Below are 16,890 nucleotides of genomic sequence, written 5' to 3'. Positions count from 1 at the left end.
AGGAACATATCCCCAAAGGGGTTGTGATTATGTCGCTTTGTTAGATAGTTTTAATTTTATTTCATTAGAAATGCGTAGGAATCAATCAGCGATATTATTTTTGCATAAACTATTAAATGGTGGGATCTTTGTTCCTCGGGTATCAGCTCGATCTAATAATACATTTGTGTGTGAAAGATCCTACACGAATATAATGTTGAAAGCACCAATCAACTTAATGTGCAGAAACGCAAACAAACTATCTAACAATTGTGATATCTTCTGTTGTAGTGCTTATGAATTAAAAAACAAGTGTCGAGCTCTTACCTAAGGTACTTCATTTTGGTTTTTTTTTGTCTTTATAACGTATATTTGTTTTCTTTTTTATTTATTTATTTGTTTGCATGAGAATTGTTTATTATTTATTTGTAAAATTGCTCTGTAAATGGGTAACTGTTGGGCAATAAACGCTATTATTATTATTATTATTATTATTATGTGTACAGTAAAAACATCAGACACTATTTGACTTTAAAAAAATGTGTAATAATAGGTTTTTGAACTGTGGTAGTGGTTCCATTTTTCGCAGCTAATTCCTTAATTTGTTTTAAAATAATCAGACATTTTTGCTAGATACAAATCCGGATTATTGACGGTCCGTTTTTTTGACGTCCGGATTATCGACGTTCTACTGTATATTATTCCCTATGCTTCCTCTAACACCGTACCGGCCATCTGGCTGCTGATACAGGTTGCGTTCATTACTGCGCAGCACATTTGTACAGATAAACATATCGAATTTAAAATTATTGTAAGACGAAAAATTATTTTGTCATTACTTTTTAAACATTATTAGAAATATGAACTATAATTGCCAGACATTTTTGTTGTTTAAAATGTAATGACAAAAAATGTTAGTCCTAAAATAATTTAAATTCAATATACAGGGTGATTGATGAGTGTGATAAAACTCAGTAGATCAGCTATAGTAATAGATAGCAATAAAAGTTGATAACAAAAATTGTAGCCAACTTTCAGCTTTACATTACGAAATTAGTTAGAATGTTACAGGTGTTCGATAACATAGTGGCAAACCAAACTTATGTTTTTTTTAAATGGAATACCCTATATTTTATTTTATATTCCAAATTTAACTTTCCCATCACAAAAATATAAAGGTTTGTTATGTTATATAGGGCTTTTACAAAGTTATAACCAATTTTTTATGAAAAACGTTCAGCTCCCTGTATAAATAAAAATAAACACAAAAGCAATGGTTTATTGGTGCTATATTTTTTTGTTGATTGTCAAAATTTATAAAAATTGTTGATATTGCTAATTTTCCTTATATCGAATACAGGGTGAGTCAAAACGCAAGTACATTCTTTTCTCAGAAATTTTAAATAGAACCCTGTATTTTATATCACCATCGAAAAGTTTGAGTAAATTTGTTAGTTTTCGAGATATTTTTATTTTTCAGAGCAAGTTATTAATTAAGTGTTCTATTTAAAATTACTGAGAAAATAATGTACTTGCGTTTTTACTCATCCTGTATTCGATATAAAGAAAATTAGCAATATCAACCATTTTTATAAATTTTGACAATCAACAAAAAAATATGGCACCAATAAACCATTGCTGTTGTGCTTACTTTTATTTATACAGGGAGCTGAACTTATTACGATTTTGTAATGTTACATGAGCATGTTACATGAACATTAGTTATAACTTTGTAAATACCCTGTATAACATAACAAACCTTTATATTTTTGTGATGGAGAAGTTAACAGGATTTCGAATATAAAATAAAATATAGGGTGTAGGGTGTTCCATTTAAAAAACATAAGTTTGGTCTGCCACTATGATATCGAACACCCTGTAACATTCTAACTAATTTTGTAATGTGAAGTTATGTTGTCAAAAATGGCTACAGTTTTTGTTATTAACTTTTATTGCTATCTATTACTATAGGGGATCTACTAAGCTTTATCACACTAATTAATCACCCTGATTTTGTATTTACCTGTACAGGTGTGCTGCGCAGTAATGAACGCAACCTGTATCAGCAGCCCTATGGCCGGTACGGTGTTCTAGGAAGCATAGGGAACAATATATGAAAGAATCAGCTGTCTTAAAATAATTTCTCGAAAACGTTGCTAGCTCTTGGACCATATTATTCGAGACAAATATTGTAGAAGGTATCCATCGCTTTTATCTTTCCTCTACCTATCTATACCTCATGAGTTGTACGTGCTCTGGAGTTAAGTGTTCTGCTGAATTACTAGTAGACATTAAACCAAGTTAATAAAAATATGCCACTTCACACTTTCTCGATTGCTGCTTACAAGTCCTCCTCCTCTATATTTTCTTCTTCGTAAGAATATAGGGGCGTCATGTAATTTGACTATTTCTGTCCAATTCTCTCTCTCCTGCGCGTGTTGTTTTGCTTCGGAGAATGAGTAACTAGTCATGTTCTTTATTTGGTCCGACCATTGTGCTGGAGATCTTCCTCTGGATCTTTTACCCGCTACGTTTCCTGAAACTATCATTCGTTCCATGCCTTCTCTTCTTCTAGTTATATGTCCAAAATATCTCAGAATATTTTGGTTGGTAGTTGTGGTAAGTATAGTTTTTACGTTAAGTTCTTCTAATATTGAATTATTTGTGCGATGTGCGGTCCATGGTATGCGCAACATTCTACGATAAATCCACATTTCAAATGCGATATGTGCTTTGAATCTGCTAGACTGCTTTTTTGATTATCCATTTTTCTGAAGCGTAGATGGCGATAGGAAATATTAATGCTCGAACAAGTAATTTCAACAAGTTTTTTGTAATTTCAGTATTCTTCCATATTTTTGTGAGTTTAACTGTTGCCAGATCTGGCAATTTTGATGCGTCGACGGATCTCGTCTTTGCAACCTTCACTGTTAGCGCCGGACTCTACTTGCGATTTGTAGTCGCGGGATTGTTTTGTCGCGAAGATTGAACACATTATTTCAAATACAAATAAATCCATGATTATTTAGTCGCAAATGGATTGACTTGTATTTGAATCAATGTGTTCAATTTTTAAAAGCAATCGCGCGACTACAAATCGCAAGTGGAGTCCGGCGCTTAGTGATGACGGAGCCTAAGTAATTTAATTGTCTGACTACTTCGTAACCTGTCATGTTTCTTATATCTGTTTGGATGTTTCTGATTTTGATAATGATCATTACTTTGTTTTTCTGTATATTTATTTTCAATCCGTATTTCGCACTCACCGTGCACAGTCTATTCAAAATTTGTTCGAGTTATTCTGGTGAAGACGGTGTCATCAGCGTAACGTAGGTTTTTTATTTTTCTTCTCCTATAGCTATAGTTGCCCCACCTTGTCATTCCTCAAAAACTTGACGCATAACGTGTTCACTATAAATACATATTGAATAAGTAGTACATTCTTTCACGGTTTTTGCTGTAAATTTTAAAGAACCGCTGGGATTGACAAGAAATTTGGCAAACGCATAGCTAACAAGTCAAAGAAAAAAAGTGATATTGTGCCCATGTGTGTTTTTGCCCTAGGGGTGAGTTTCACCCCATCTCGGGGTTGAAAAAATATATGTCCAAGATAAGTCCCGAAATGGATAAACTGACTAATTTTAATCAACTTTTTCTCTATAGAGTTTTTTCACCAAATCAACACTTTTCGAGTTATTTGCAAGTGAATATGTTCATTTTTCAACAAAATAACCACGTTTTTAAACGGTTTTTCGCAAATAACTCAAAACGTAGACATTTTGTCGAAAAAAATATTCTTAGCAAAACTATAGCCTATAAAAAAGTGAAAAAAACGGTGTATACCAGTGGTTCCCAACGGGGGCGGTACCGCCCACCGGTGGGCGTTGAAGAGAGATAAGGGGGCTTTTTGGGTCCAAGGAAAATTTGGGGGGCGTTGAGGAACAGCTGCCGCCCCCCTAAAGTAACTCATTGCTTCTTTGCTTCTAACAACTTTGCTTTTCGCTTCTCACACAGAAATAGAGAAGGTGAATCCGAAAATATAAACGAAATCTTAGTGATCGCCTTCATTGTTCACTACAATATGTAATTACTGCAGTTAACAAGATCAGAAGCAGTGCTCTCAATGATAGATTGTTTAGAAAACTGTGTGATGAAAACGACGAGAATTTTAATCGTTTATTGTTGCACACAGAAGTTCGATGGCTTTCGAAGGGTACCTGTCTAAAAAGATTTTATGATCTCTTTGACTCAGTTTTAGAGTTTTTTGAAAGCAAAGATGATTCATTGAGAGACAATTTATTAAAATTTAAGAGCGATATTGCTTATTTAACTGATATATACGATAAATTTAATGAAACAAACCTACAGCTACAAGGTGATAATTTGAATTTGATCAAAGCAAAAAGAACTATTTCCTCGTTCGTGTCAAAACTTAATTTGTATAGGCAAAATTTGGGTCGGAGACAATTTCATCAGTTTCAAAATCTTTCCTTTGTGGAGACAAATGATGAAGACATTCTGGTATATTGCCAGCACTTGGAAGCACTTCAAGAAGATTTTAGAAATAGATTTCAGGATATCCTTGGTCTGATTATTCCAGATTGGGTGCTAGAACCGTTCTCAAGTTTAGAAACAGCAGAATTATCACTACAGGAGGAATTGATAGAATTGTCAACAAATGAAGAGTTAAAAGTGAAATTTAAAAATGAATATCAAGAATTTTGGCTGCAATGTCAAATTTCAGTATTATATCCAGCTTTATGGGCTGCATCAAAGAAGTTTTTCATTGCCTTTCCTTCATCGTATTTAGCCGAAAGATGATTTAGCATAGTCAGCAACTTATTAACAAAGAAGAGAAGTAGACTGTCCATAGTGGAGCGCGGTGATTTAAGATCGCTGATGACAAGTATGGAACCAAATATTGACAGATTACTATCATTAGATCAAGCTCAGCCTTCTCATTAAAAATGTTATATTATTATTATATTGTTTTTTATGATATGTATTTAAGTTAAAGTTTGATCAATACATGAATACTGTATTTTTGAATACAACATTTTTTTTTAAATTTGTTGTTGCTTGGATTAGTTAAGGGGCCGTCGAATCATATTTAAGGTAGCCTTTGACCCAAAAAAGGTAAAACAATTGTGAATGAAAGTGCGTTACTAATTTTAAGAATGGAAGAGTTTTTTAAGGGGGGCGTTAAGTATTTTGTTTTTGGAAAAATGGGCGGTAGGCCGAAAAAGGTTGGGAACCACTGGTGTATACATTAGGTCTCTATACCCAACAAAAGGAGAGTTTGAAGCTAATGAAAAATAGGTTCATATTCGAAAAGTTCCAAATAGAATAATTCAATGTGAAATATCCAAATAATGAAGCATTCTTGGGGAAAACACATTACAACTTTTTTAAAGTGTTTAAAAAAAGCTTTATTTCTGTTTTTATAAAAAAAATTTCTAGCATCAAATGTAACCAAGTTACGCTCAAAATAAATTGGTCCCTTTTGTTTTGGCAAAAAAAATCAGGAAGATCACCCCCCAATTAGCAACTTAAATGAAATTAATCGTTACCGCTTTACAAGTTACTTTACTTATGTTGTGTTTATATGATCTGTAAGTTTCATCGATTCAAAGCGCTTATTTTTGAAAAAATTTAGTTTTAAAGTAAAATTTTTAAAAATTTTAATTTTGAAAAAAATGCTTTTTTCAAAATAACTTAAAAATTGTTAGAGATTCCAAAAATCATAAACAATAAAAAAAGTCGGCTTTACTTTTCTGAATATTTTGTATTTTTTGTTTTTCTGTAAGACAAAAATTGGTTAAGATTCGGTGTTTCTAAATTTGCATACACTCGTGATAAGTGACTCGTTCAAGCCCTTTGAACTACAGCTCTTTCAAAAATAAGGACTTTGAACCGATGAAACTTACAGATCATATGATAAATACATACGCGAGTAAAAAACTTGTGAAGTGGTAACAATTAAGTTCATTTTAAATGCTAATTAGGGGATGATTTTCCAGATTTCTTACCAAAAAAAGGGACCAACATTATTTTGAGCGTAACTTGTTTACTTTTGATGCTAAAAATTTTTTTTAAAAAACAAAAATAAGCATTTTTTAAACACTTTAAAAAAGTTAAAATGAGTTTTGCCCAAAAAAGTGTTTCGTTTTTTTGGTTATGGCACGTTAAAATATTCGATTTGGAATTTGACGAATATGAACCTCTTTTTCATTAGCCATAACTCTGCTTCTACTAGGTATAATGATCTAATATATACATCATGTTTTTCACTTTTTTACGTGCTATATTTTTGATAAGAATTTTTTTTTCGACCAAATACTTTTGTGTTATTTGCGAAAAACCGTCTGAAAACGAGGTTATTTTGTAAAAAAATTAACATACTCACTCGCAAATAACTCGAAAAGTATTAACTTGGTGTAAAAACTTTATAGAACAAAAGTTGCTTAGAATTAGTCATTTTATCCATTTCCGGACTTATTTGAAACATATATTTTTCACCCCCAAAAGGGGGTGAAACTCACCCCTAGGGCAAAAGCACACATCGGCACAGTATCACTTTTTTCTTTGACTTGTTAGCTACGTGTGTCAATCCAAGCCAAATTTCATGTCAATCCAAGCGGTTCTTTAAAATTTAGCGGTTTTGCAATATTTTACCTTTAAAGAATGTACTATAGAATGGGGGATATTTTGCATGCCTGCCGAACTCCAGATTTCAATTTGAAGCTTTCCGAAATCACATTATTAACTCTTACGTTAGCAGTATTGTTTACATACAGTTCTTGTAATAAATAGATTAGATGTCCTAGCGTACCCATTTCTCTAAGTATATGCCACATTTTATCCCATTTTACGTTATCACTTACCTACCTACAGGTATGCTGTGATTAATTCTGGAACAAAAATAAATTTTATATTTTTTGATAGCTGTAACGTTGTTCTCAGCGGGGTTGTAATAAAGTAACTTACTTGATTTAAGGCAACTTTTTTTTGTAGGTACTGTAATAATCCAAGGCCCTTTATAACACCAATAGGTAGCGCTGTTTTTTTATTCCTCTTCCAAGTCCTCTTCTAAGTACGCCAGCAGGTGATTTTGAATGTTTTGCAAGTTTATTTGAAGGAACTTTAACGGTTGGAACGATGCACAAAGTTTTGTGTACCTGTATAGCGTTATATCCCGTTATCGAACAAAAAAACAATATCAAAAATGAATAACCATTTTTAATTTCGTTGCAACACGAAACTACAGCCTTATCATATTCTAGTTCAATCAGAGGGTGCAGCAAGCACCTCTACCGGTTTCAAAACTTATTAGTCTCTCATCAGGAGGCACATAATAATATGCTACTCTCTCTGACCCAACCAGGACAAACCCAGGCGTACAGTTACGGATTGCAATGAACGAAATAGCAGGGATGCCCTAGCGGCAACTGCTAGCAAGAGACGAGTTTTCAATCTAATAGCACATAAAACAACACTAAAAATATTGCTCTACATCCCACCAGACTGAAAACAAATTCCCTTATCCTAAAATTCCCTCATCTTCTTTAGTCTCAGCATCCGTTATGGCTTGCAAATTTTAGAAGCCTCGGAGGTGTAACCAGAGAAGGTTCCCATTGTTTTCAGTCTGGTGGGATGTAGAGCAATATTTTTAGTGTTGTTTTATGTGCTATTAGATTGAAAACTTAGTCTTTTGCTAGCAGTTGCCGCTAGGACATCCCTGCCATTTCATTCGTTGCAATCCGTAACTGCACGCCGGGGTTTGTCCTGGTTGGGTCAGAGAGAGCAGCATATGTGCCTCCTGATGAGAGACTAATAAGTTTCGAAAACGGTAGAGGTGCTTGCTGCACTCTCTGATTGAACTAGAATATGATGCGGCTATAGTTTCGTGTTGCAACGAAATTTAAAATGGTTATTCATTTTTGATTTACATGTTGACTCTGATTGGAGTACGAAGGGAACCATTCTCGTTGGAACTTTACCGCGCTGAGCAGATAGGACGTGAATTATAAATTGTAAAATTCCCTCATCTTCTTTAGTCTCAGCATCCGTTATGGCTTGCAAATTTTAGAAGCCTCGGAGGTGTAACCAGAGAAGGTTCCCATTGTTTTCAGTCTGGTGGGATGTAGAGCAATATTTTTAGTGTTGTTTTATGTGCTATTAGATTGAAAACTTAGTCTTTTAAAAAACGAATAGTTGGCCGCGGAAGTGGATAAAAAACACAGACATTTTCAGAAACAACAGAAAGACATTCAACTCAAGACCAGTTGAACTAGAGTGAAGTGTGAAAGCCTTCATGATCCGCCAACTGTGTTCATGAGAGCAGAGTGTTAGGTATTCCCACTCATATTTCCATAGCATGGTGCAAAGGAATGCGTGGTCATTCGCAATTGGCGCCACCATGGTCTGACGGGAAATAAAATAAAAAACCTATGTATATTTAGTTCTCCAGAAGAAAAAAAGACAGACCAGAGAATAAAAAGTAAAGTTAGAAGATATATGTTATTACCAAAGGAATAAATAGCATTCGGTTAGAGATTAAGAGTAAGAATACAGCAGTAGTTTTGTATTTAAATACGCAAAGTTTAGTTCTTCTTCTTTGTGCCCATACTTGTTTTTAAGCATCGTGTTAACAAGCTCCTGGAATGCTTCTCGGTCGATAGCTAGATGAAACAATTCCTCGATCGTTCGACCTAATGTTAAACAGCCATGACAATTGTTTTCTTCAAGCCCAGCGTTATTCTTCTATTTTGCCCTGAATGGTCAACCGGAGTAAGCGATACTCGAAGCGATACTTACATAGGTTCCTTTATTATATGACCGAAGTATAAGTATCATAACTTAAAAGCTTATAATCTACTTAGCTTTTGACTTTTATTGTCCGAGCAGGGCCCCCGCTACCATATGTGCAAGGTGTGCAATGCACACGGGCTCCATCCTTTAGGGGCGCCAAAACAGAGGGTCAAAAATTGCAAAAATATTTACAAAAAAATCAAAAAGCAAAAATTAATTTTAAAACAAAAGTTGAGGAATTAATAGTTCAGTTTTACTTTGTTTGGATGGCATCTGGCATTATTAGTCTCTCTATAGATATAAAATAAAAAATCCGGCTATAAAAATACCAAACACCCATTCTGTAGATAACAAATACCTAATTATATCCTGATTTCGTGGAACAATTCCATGTCGGTAAAGTCAGCAGCACCACTTCATAAGACCAAATTCAGACTAAGACTATATTTTATTGCTAATTTATTGCTAATTTATTACGCAAAGGAAAAATGTATTGCTGTAGCCGTTTCCGAGAAACAGTGGGTGCTGCTAGCTTTACGGTAAAGCTAGCAGCACCCACTCTATATCTCAGCAATGAAAAGGAGTACAGGGATCATTTCAACGGCATATTTTATTGCTATTTAATTGCTCTTGATTGGTATATTAACCAATCCTGAAAAGCTATCCCATCATCCCCTAGCGTAAAACTCACCCCCAAAAAGATGATGAAAATCGAAAATTCAACCCCAAGGAATTAATTGCTAATTTATTGCTAATTTATTACGGAAAGAAAAAAATTATTGCTGTAGCCGTTTCCGAGAAACAGTGGGTGCTGCTAGCTTTACGGTAAAGCTAGCAGCACCCACTCTATATCTCGGCAATGAAAAGGAGTACGGGGATCATTTTAACGGCATATTTTATTGCTATTTAATTGCTCTTGATTGGTATATTAACCAAACCCAAAAAACTACCCCATCATCCCCTAGCGTAAAACTCACCCCCAAAAAGATGATGAAAATCGAAAATTCAACCCCAAGGAATTAATTGCTAATTTATTGCTAATTTATTACGGAAAGAAAAAATTTATTGCTGTAGCTGTTTCCGAGAAACAGTGGGTGCTGCTAGCTTTACGGTAAAGCTAGCAGCACCCACTCTATATCTCGGCAATGAAAAGGAGTACGGGGATCATTTTAACGGCATATTTTATTGCTATTTAATTGCTCTTGATTGGTATATTAACCAAACCCAAAAAACTACCCCATCATCCCCTAGCGTAAAACTCACCCCCAAAAAGATGATGAAAATCGAAAATTCAATCCCAAGGAATTAATTGCTAATTTATTATGGAAAGAAAAAATTTATTGCTGAAGCCCTTTCCGAGAAACAGTGGGTGCTGCTAGCTTTACGGTAAAGCTAGCAGCACCCACTCTATATCTCGGCAATGAAAAGGAGTACGGTGATCATTTTAACGGCATATTTTATTGCTATTTAATTTCTCTTGATTGGTATATTAACCAATCCTGAACAACTACCCCATCATCCCCTAGAGCGAAACTCACCCCTGAAAAAAATTATGAAAATCGAAAATTCAACCCCAAGGAATTAATTGCTAATTTATTGCTAATTTAATACGAAAAGAAAAAATTTATTGCTGTAGCCGTTTCCGAGAAACAGTGGGTGCTGCTAGCTTTACGGTAAAGCTAGCAGCACCCACTCTATATCTCGGCACTGAAAAGGAGTACAGGGATAATTTTAACGGCATATTTTATTGCTATTTAATTGCTCTTGATTGGTATATTTACCAATCCTGAACATCTACCCCATCATCCCCTAGCGCGAAACTCACCCCCGAAAAAATTATGAAAATCGAAAATTCAACCCCAAGGAATTAATTACTAATTTATTTCTAATTTAATACGAAAAGAAAAATTTTATTGCTGTAGCCGTTTCCGAGAAACAGTGGGTGCTGCTAGCTTTACCGTAAAGCTAGCAGCACCCACTCTTTCTCGGAAACGGCTACAGCAATAAATTTTTTCTTTGCGTAATAAATTAGCAATAAATTAGCAATTAATTCCTTGGGGTTGAATTTTCGATTTTCATCATCTTTTTGGGGGTGAGTTTTACGCTAGGGGATGATGGGGTAGTTTTTTGGGTTTGGTTAATATACCAATCAAGAGCAATTAAATAGCAATAAAATATGCCGTTAAAATGATCCCCGTACTCCTTTTCATTGCCGAGATATAGAGTGGGTGCTGCTAGCTTTACCGTAAAGCTAGCAGCACCCACTGTTTCTCGGAAAGGGCTACAGCAATAAATTTTTTCTTTTCGTAATAAATTAGCAATAAATTAGCAATTAATTCCTTGGGGTTGAATTTTCGATTTTCATCATCTTTTTGGGGATGAGTTTTACGCTAGGGGATGATGGGGTAGCTTTTCAGGATTGGTTAATATACCAATCAAGAGCAATTAAATAGCAATAAAATATGCCGTTAAAATGATCCCTGTACTCCTTTTCATTGCCGAGATATAGAGTGTTTCTCGGAAACGGCTACAGCAATAAATTTTTCCTTTGCGTAATAAATTAGCAATAAATTAGCAATAAAATATAGTCTTAGTCTAAATTTGGTCTTATGAAGTGGTGCTGCTGACTTTACCGACATAACAATTTCAGACATAGTGCAATAGTGTGTGGGCGGTAATTCTATCTCATCGATAAGCGAACGATTATGTGGCGCTTATGTGGCGAAAGATTTAAAAACCGCATACCTATCAAATAACTAATTAGACCGCGCTGTATCGTCGCCCCCGTTAGCGAAATTATTCCGATTCCATTTTTGCACAAACTTACTCAAAAAGAGGTCCTTATAACAAATCCACAGGGTGCTAGACGTTGCCGTGGTTGAAAAATTGTTAAAACGAAATCACAAAATAATGTTTTCATTTCGAACAATTTTTTTAGATCACTTGGGTAAAAAAGGTCTCCTGTCATTTTTCACTAAAATTGATTGTTGTCGAGTTATATGCGATTTAAATTTAAAAAATGCGGAAATAGCCATTTTCAAGTCTTAATAACTCGATTAAAAATTATAATTATGAAAGTCAAAAAGCGAATTATAAAGTCAAATCAAAGTTTAAAACCTCTCCATGAAGATCCTGAAGAAATGTTTGTCATTATTTTATTACAAAGCTGTCGTTTTTAATTATTAACAATTAGCGCTATAGTCCAGGATATGTCGTTGCCCAAGTTAGTGGAATTATTTCGGTTAGATTTTTTTGCAAAAACTTACACAAAAAGACGTTCTTATAACAAATTCTGAGGGTTCCAGGCGGTAACTTGGTCGAAAAATTGTTTAAACAATTTTTTTTAAACAAATTCACAAAAATAATTTTTTCACTTTGAACAATTTTTTTTAGATAATTTGGGTCATTCTGAACAAAAATGGTCTGTTGTGATTTTTCTCTAAACTTGATTGTTGTTGAGTTATATGGCCACTTTCGCATTTTTCAAATCTTAAATCGCGTATAACTCGACAACAATCAATTTTAGAGAAAAATGACAAGGGACCTTTTTTACTCAAAATGACCCAATAGACCTGGATCCCGCGTACCAAAAAAAAGTTGATTAAAGCTAAAAATTTTTTAATGGTTTAACGGTGTCTAGTCGGATAAACTTTGATGTATGGGAACACTGGAGCAGGGAAAGTTTAAAATGTGGAACAGGTTAAAAATTTGAAACGTCAGATTACGAAAACGTCACATGTATTTTGTCGGACAGAACTTCCAATTGATTTGTTACCCATTCATTAAATTCTCATGCAAAAAATCAGACTGGTATTTATCACCAACTGGGCATTTTAATAAGTCCGACACGTAGAACATATTAAATGACAGGAATTATGTTGGTGATAAATAGCAGTCTGATTTTTGCATGATAGTTTAATGAAAGGGCAACAAATCAATTGGAAGTTCTGTCCGACAAAATACATGGGACGTTTTCATAGTCTGACGTTCCAAATTTTTAACCTGTTCCACAATTAAAACATCCCCTGTTCCAGTGTTCCCTTACATCAAAGTTTGTCCGACCGTTAAGCTATTAACAAATTTTCAGCTTGCTATTAATTAATTTTTTTGGTATGCAAGATCCAGGCGTACAAGTTGTTCGAAATAAAAAAAATGTTGTGAATTTGTTTAAAAAAAATTGTTTAAACAATTTTTTGACCACAGGACAGCCTGTCACCCTGTGGCTTTGTTATAAGGGACCTCTTTTTGAGTAAGTTTGTGCATAAAATCGAATCGGAATAATTTCGCTAACGGGGGCGACGATACAGTCCGTCTAAATGGACAAAATTTGAAAATCGCGGTACTCTGGGTTCGTCATCCACACAAAAGTGGAATGTTGTGGGTGGGGTGAGAAAAAATGTTTTTGGTTAAGTTTAAACCCTCTAAGTGCGACAAGATGGTCCAGCAGAATTTATTCAATAAAGCCCCTTAAACCTTATTCAATTAAGGTTTGCTATGGTGTTATTTGTACCTATTTTGCTTTATTTAAAGCACCTACCTACCTACCTTCAAAAAAACAAATAAAAAAACATTATCAAAATGCCTTAAGGGGCGCCAAATCCTTTTTTGCACACAGGCGCCAGTAGTTCTTACGGGGGCCCTGTGTCCGAGTTTCACATCCATAAAATAAAGCGGACCACACTCTTAGACGTCTGCTCAACGATAGTTTTCTATTGTATAAAAGTACTTAAAATATACTAAAAAATGATTTCTTTGCCTTTTTTTCTATAGAAACTGCGAGGTTGCAAAAACCTATGTATCTTTTATCATATTATTTATTAAGCTGTATTGTAAACATACGATTATTTTCTACCTCTTTATTTTCTTTTTTAGTTGATATCTCCTAAACTTCATATTCGCTCGAGAAAGGCTCCTGCTCCAGATGGATTCATTCCTCATTCCTCCAAATTGGATACTATCGAAAACAAACCGTTTTTGGTAGATTGGAATAAAGGAAAAATCAGTAAAATCTTCCTGTCAAACAGTGAGCCAGTTTCGATAAAAAACGTTAAAAAGGGCATAGCAAGTCTATTCCAGGTAAGATTTTTTTAATCTTCAGACGTAAATATAAATTGTATATTTTTCGTAAATAATAAATAAATATATAAATAATAAATAGTAAAGAAATAAATAAATAACAAAAAGTTCCCTGCTTGGGCGCCAATTTCTAATAGAGCACACACTGAAGGTTTTCACCTCCTATTTTGTTGAACGTCAAACGTCATAAAAATTGGTGAGTGGTTAGAGGAAACCTCAAGAAACAAAATTGGTATGGTGCCAACTTGCGATTTTAGTCTGGGGTGGATGCCACCCCTTCTGGGGGTGGAAATTATTTTATCAGAAATAACCCCAGAAATCGATAGAGTCAACAAATCTAAGTAAAATTTGTTATATAAAGTTGTTCAAATAAATCAACGGTTTTTGAGTTATTAAAGATCAAAAATTTTGATTTTTCGTCAAAAAATGCATGTTTTAAGTAAAGCGGTTTTTCATAAATAACCAAAAAATAATATCTCAAGTTTTTACAAAAAAGTTGTCATTACTAAAATTGAAACTAATAAAGAATCGAATAACTTCCTGACTTGAAAAACCTTTTAATATCTATTAATTCAAAGTTAGTTATTGGTAACTGAATTAGTATGGTATAACTAGACCCAAACCCAGACAGCCAAACTGAAAGTTATTTATCCTCCAACACCAAATTGTTCTATATGGTCCACATATTTTTCAGTAAAAAGTTACACCAGTTTGAGCTTCAGGTAGTAAATTAGTAGTTTTTTAAGTTTTTTTGTAAATATTTTTAAAACTATGCTGCGGTTCAATGTGAACAATGTTCAGTACAAAAATATTCTACATTTGATTTGAAACGAAAAAGGTATGTTACATAATTGTTCCAAAATCAATGGTTCCTGAGTTACGGAGAGTGTAAAGTTGAGGTTTTTCATATTTTTTATATTTTTTGGGCAAATTATAATATTACTGAGGAAACTAATTTTTTAATAGGATTGTGTTTTCTAAATATAATTTGCTATATCAGTGGCTGCAGGTATGTTACTGATAAGCCCTTGAAGGAACGTCAACCTTACCACCTTCAAGAGGCTTCTACAGGCTTAGGCCATATAAATCTGTGGTACGGAGAAACTCACTCTGAACTTACCATGAAAAACCTCCACTTTACACCCTCCGTAACTCAGGAACCGTTGATTTTACAACAATTATGCATTAGACCTTTTTTGTTTAAAATTATTCAATGTAGAATATTTTTATATAGAATATTGTTCACGCTAAACCGCTCAGGTTTAGAAATATATAAAACGTAAACAACTACTAATTCACTTACTTCTCCCCCCTCACCTCAAACCCGACAGTCAAAATGGTGTAACTTTTTACTGAACACTATCTGGACGATATAGAATAATTTGGTGTTGGAGAAAAACTTTTATTTTGGATGACGGGGTTAGGCCCTTTTTGGACCAATACTAACTCCGTAACTTTGGAACCGTTCATTTTAGAAGGATTATGCATAGGACCTTTTTTGTTTAAAATATAACGTAGAACATTTTTGTATAGAACATTGTTCACGCTAAACCTCACAGTTTTAAAAATATTGACGAAAAACTTAAAAAACTACTAATTTACCGACTTCAAACTCCTCTCCCCCTCCCTCCCAAACCCGACGCTCAAAATGGTGTAACTTTTTACTGAACAATATGTGGACCATAAATATAGAACCATTTGGTGTTGGAGGAAAACTTTCACTTTAAATGTCTGCGTTATGCCTTTTTTGGATCAACTGTATCATACTAAATGTATATTTTTTTGGCGAGTACTCAAATCTAAGTATTCCATCTTAACAGGAAAACGATGCATTTTAAGTATTAAATATACTTTCCAAAAAAATATTTAAATAATCGGATATTTTTAAATTGTAAATTTCATTTTCATTTGATAAAAACTCACAAAATATTCGATATAGGTACGTAAAAAATGATGGAAAACCAAATTTTGTTTTTTTTTTAACAAATATACTCATTTTATTATTTTTGTAGGATCAAAAAAATACCCGAGATAGAACCGTTTAAAGCCGAAAATTTACTGTGAGAACCATGTAACCATGCCGTTTAACCTTTTGTCTTAAAAAGGGATTTAAGATTAAATTTAATACGATTCTATAGCCCTTGAAATTACCTTTCAAATAGTTTTTGGATTTGGTTTTTCTCCCCACTAAAAATGTTCACAGACAAGAAAAAATCCGTGAAATATATGAACAGGTTTATGTGTGCTTGCTTTTATAGTATCTTCTGGCATGTACCTAATTGTTTAGGTGGGTTTTTCTTGGCTATGAATACATTATAGAAAATAAATCGTAGAATTGAAACTCGTTCTCTTTCCTTACTTCCACCAACAAGTTACGTTACACCTGTTGAGCTGCCTCCTCCGCCCCCGCCACTTGCAGAAATTAAAAAACAAATAGCGGTCTTTTGCGAGCTATCATATTCCGCAAATTAAAAATTTTGAGCTCGTTACTGTGGGTAGGAATTTAATATTTTAGTGGAGGGACTCAGCCCCCCCCCCCCCACTAACTAAAAATAGAGATATTGAATCGATCTTTGCGGCAGAATTACGAGCTATTTATGAGCTTCCGAGTCGATATTGTTTCGATTTTTGAACTCATCCCCTTAACCCCCAAAGAGCCCTTTAATTGATTCATCTCAAGGAAAAAATGTTGATTGCGGATATAATTCGTATAGCGTATATATTCTAAGGATAAACTCTGAAAACCCGCAAAAATATATATACATTAAATTCACCTATAACTCACTTTAAATTATTATTATTAAAAGGTTTTCCAAGTAAGGAATTTATTCTATTTTTTGTTAGCTTCAACTTTCTTTTTTGTAAATACTTATAGCTTTTGAGTTATTTATGAAAAACCGTTTTTAAACATGCATTTTTTTCACGAAAATAAAAATCTTTGAGCTTTAATAACTCAAAAAGTACTTTTATTAAAAGTACTTTTTTTTATTTTATTAAAAGTACTTTTATTAAAAGTACTTTTTT

The 16,890-nt window shown here is 33.8% G+C and overlaps 1 protein-coding gene across 1 annotated transcript in view; it reads left to right on the top strand.

Annotated features, from left to right (window-relative positions):
- The window catches only part of LOC126887850 (microsomal triacylglycerol transfer protein), a 188,544-nt gene that overhangs the window by 122,453 nt on the left and 49,201 nt on the right, over positions 1 to 16,890 (top strand). Inside the window, exon 3 of the mRNA XM_050655745.1 lies at positions 13,663 to 13,866. Within this exon, the coding sequence (XP_050511702.1) occupies positions 13,663 to 13,866 (204 nt within the window). The remainder of the gene's footprint in view (positions 1 to 13,662; positions 13,867 to 16,890) is intronic.

Source organism: Diabrotica virgifera, chromosome 7 (assembly GCF_917563875.1).
Source record: "Diabrotica virgifera virgifera chromosome 7, PGI_DIABVI_V3a".
Taxonomy (NCBI): domain Eukaryota; kingdom Metazoa; phylum Arthropoda; class Insecta; order Coleoptera; family Chrysomelidae; genus Diabrotica; species Diabrotica virgifera.
The sequence above is the reverse complement of the archived record's forward strand: the minus strand, read 5'-3'. Positions and strand labels throughout refer to the sequence as shown.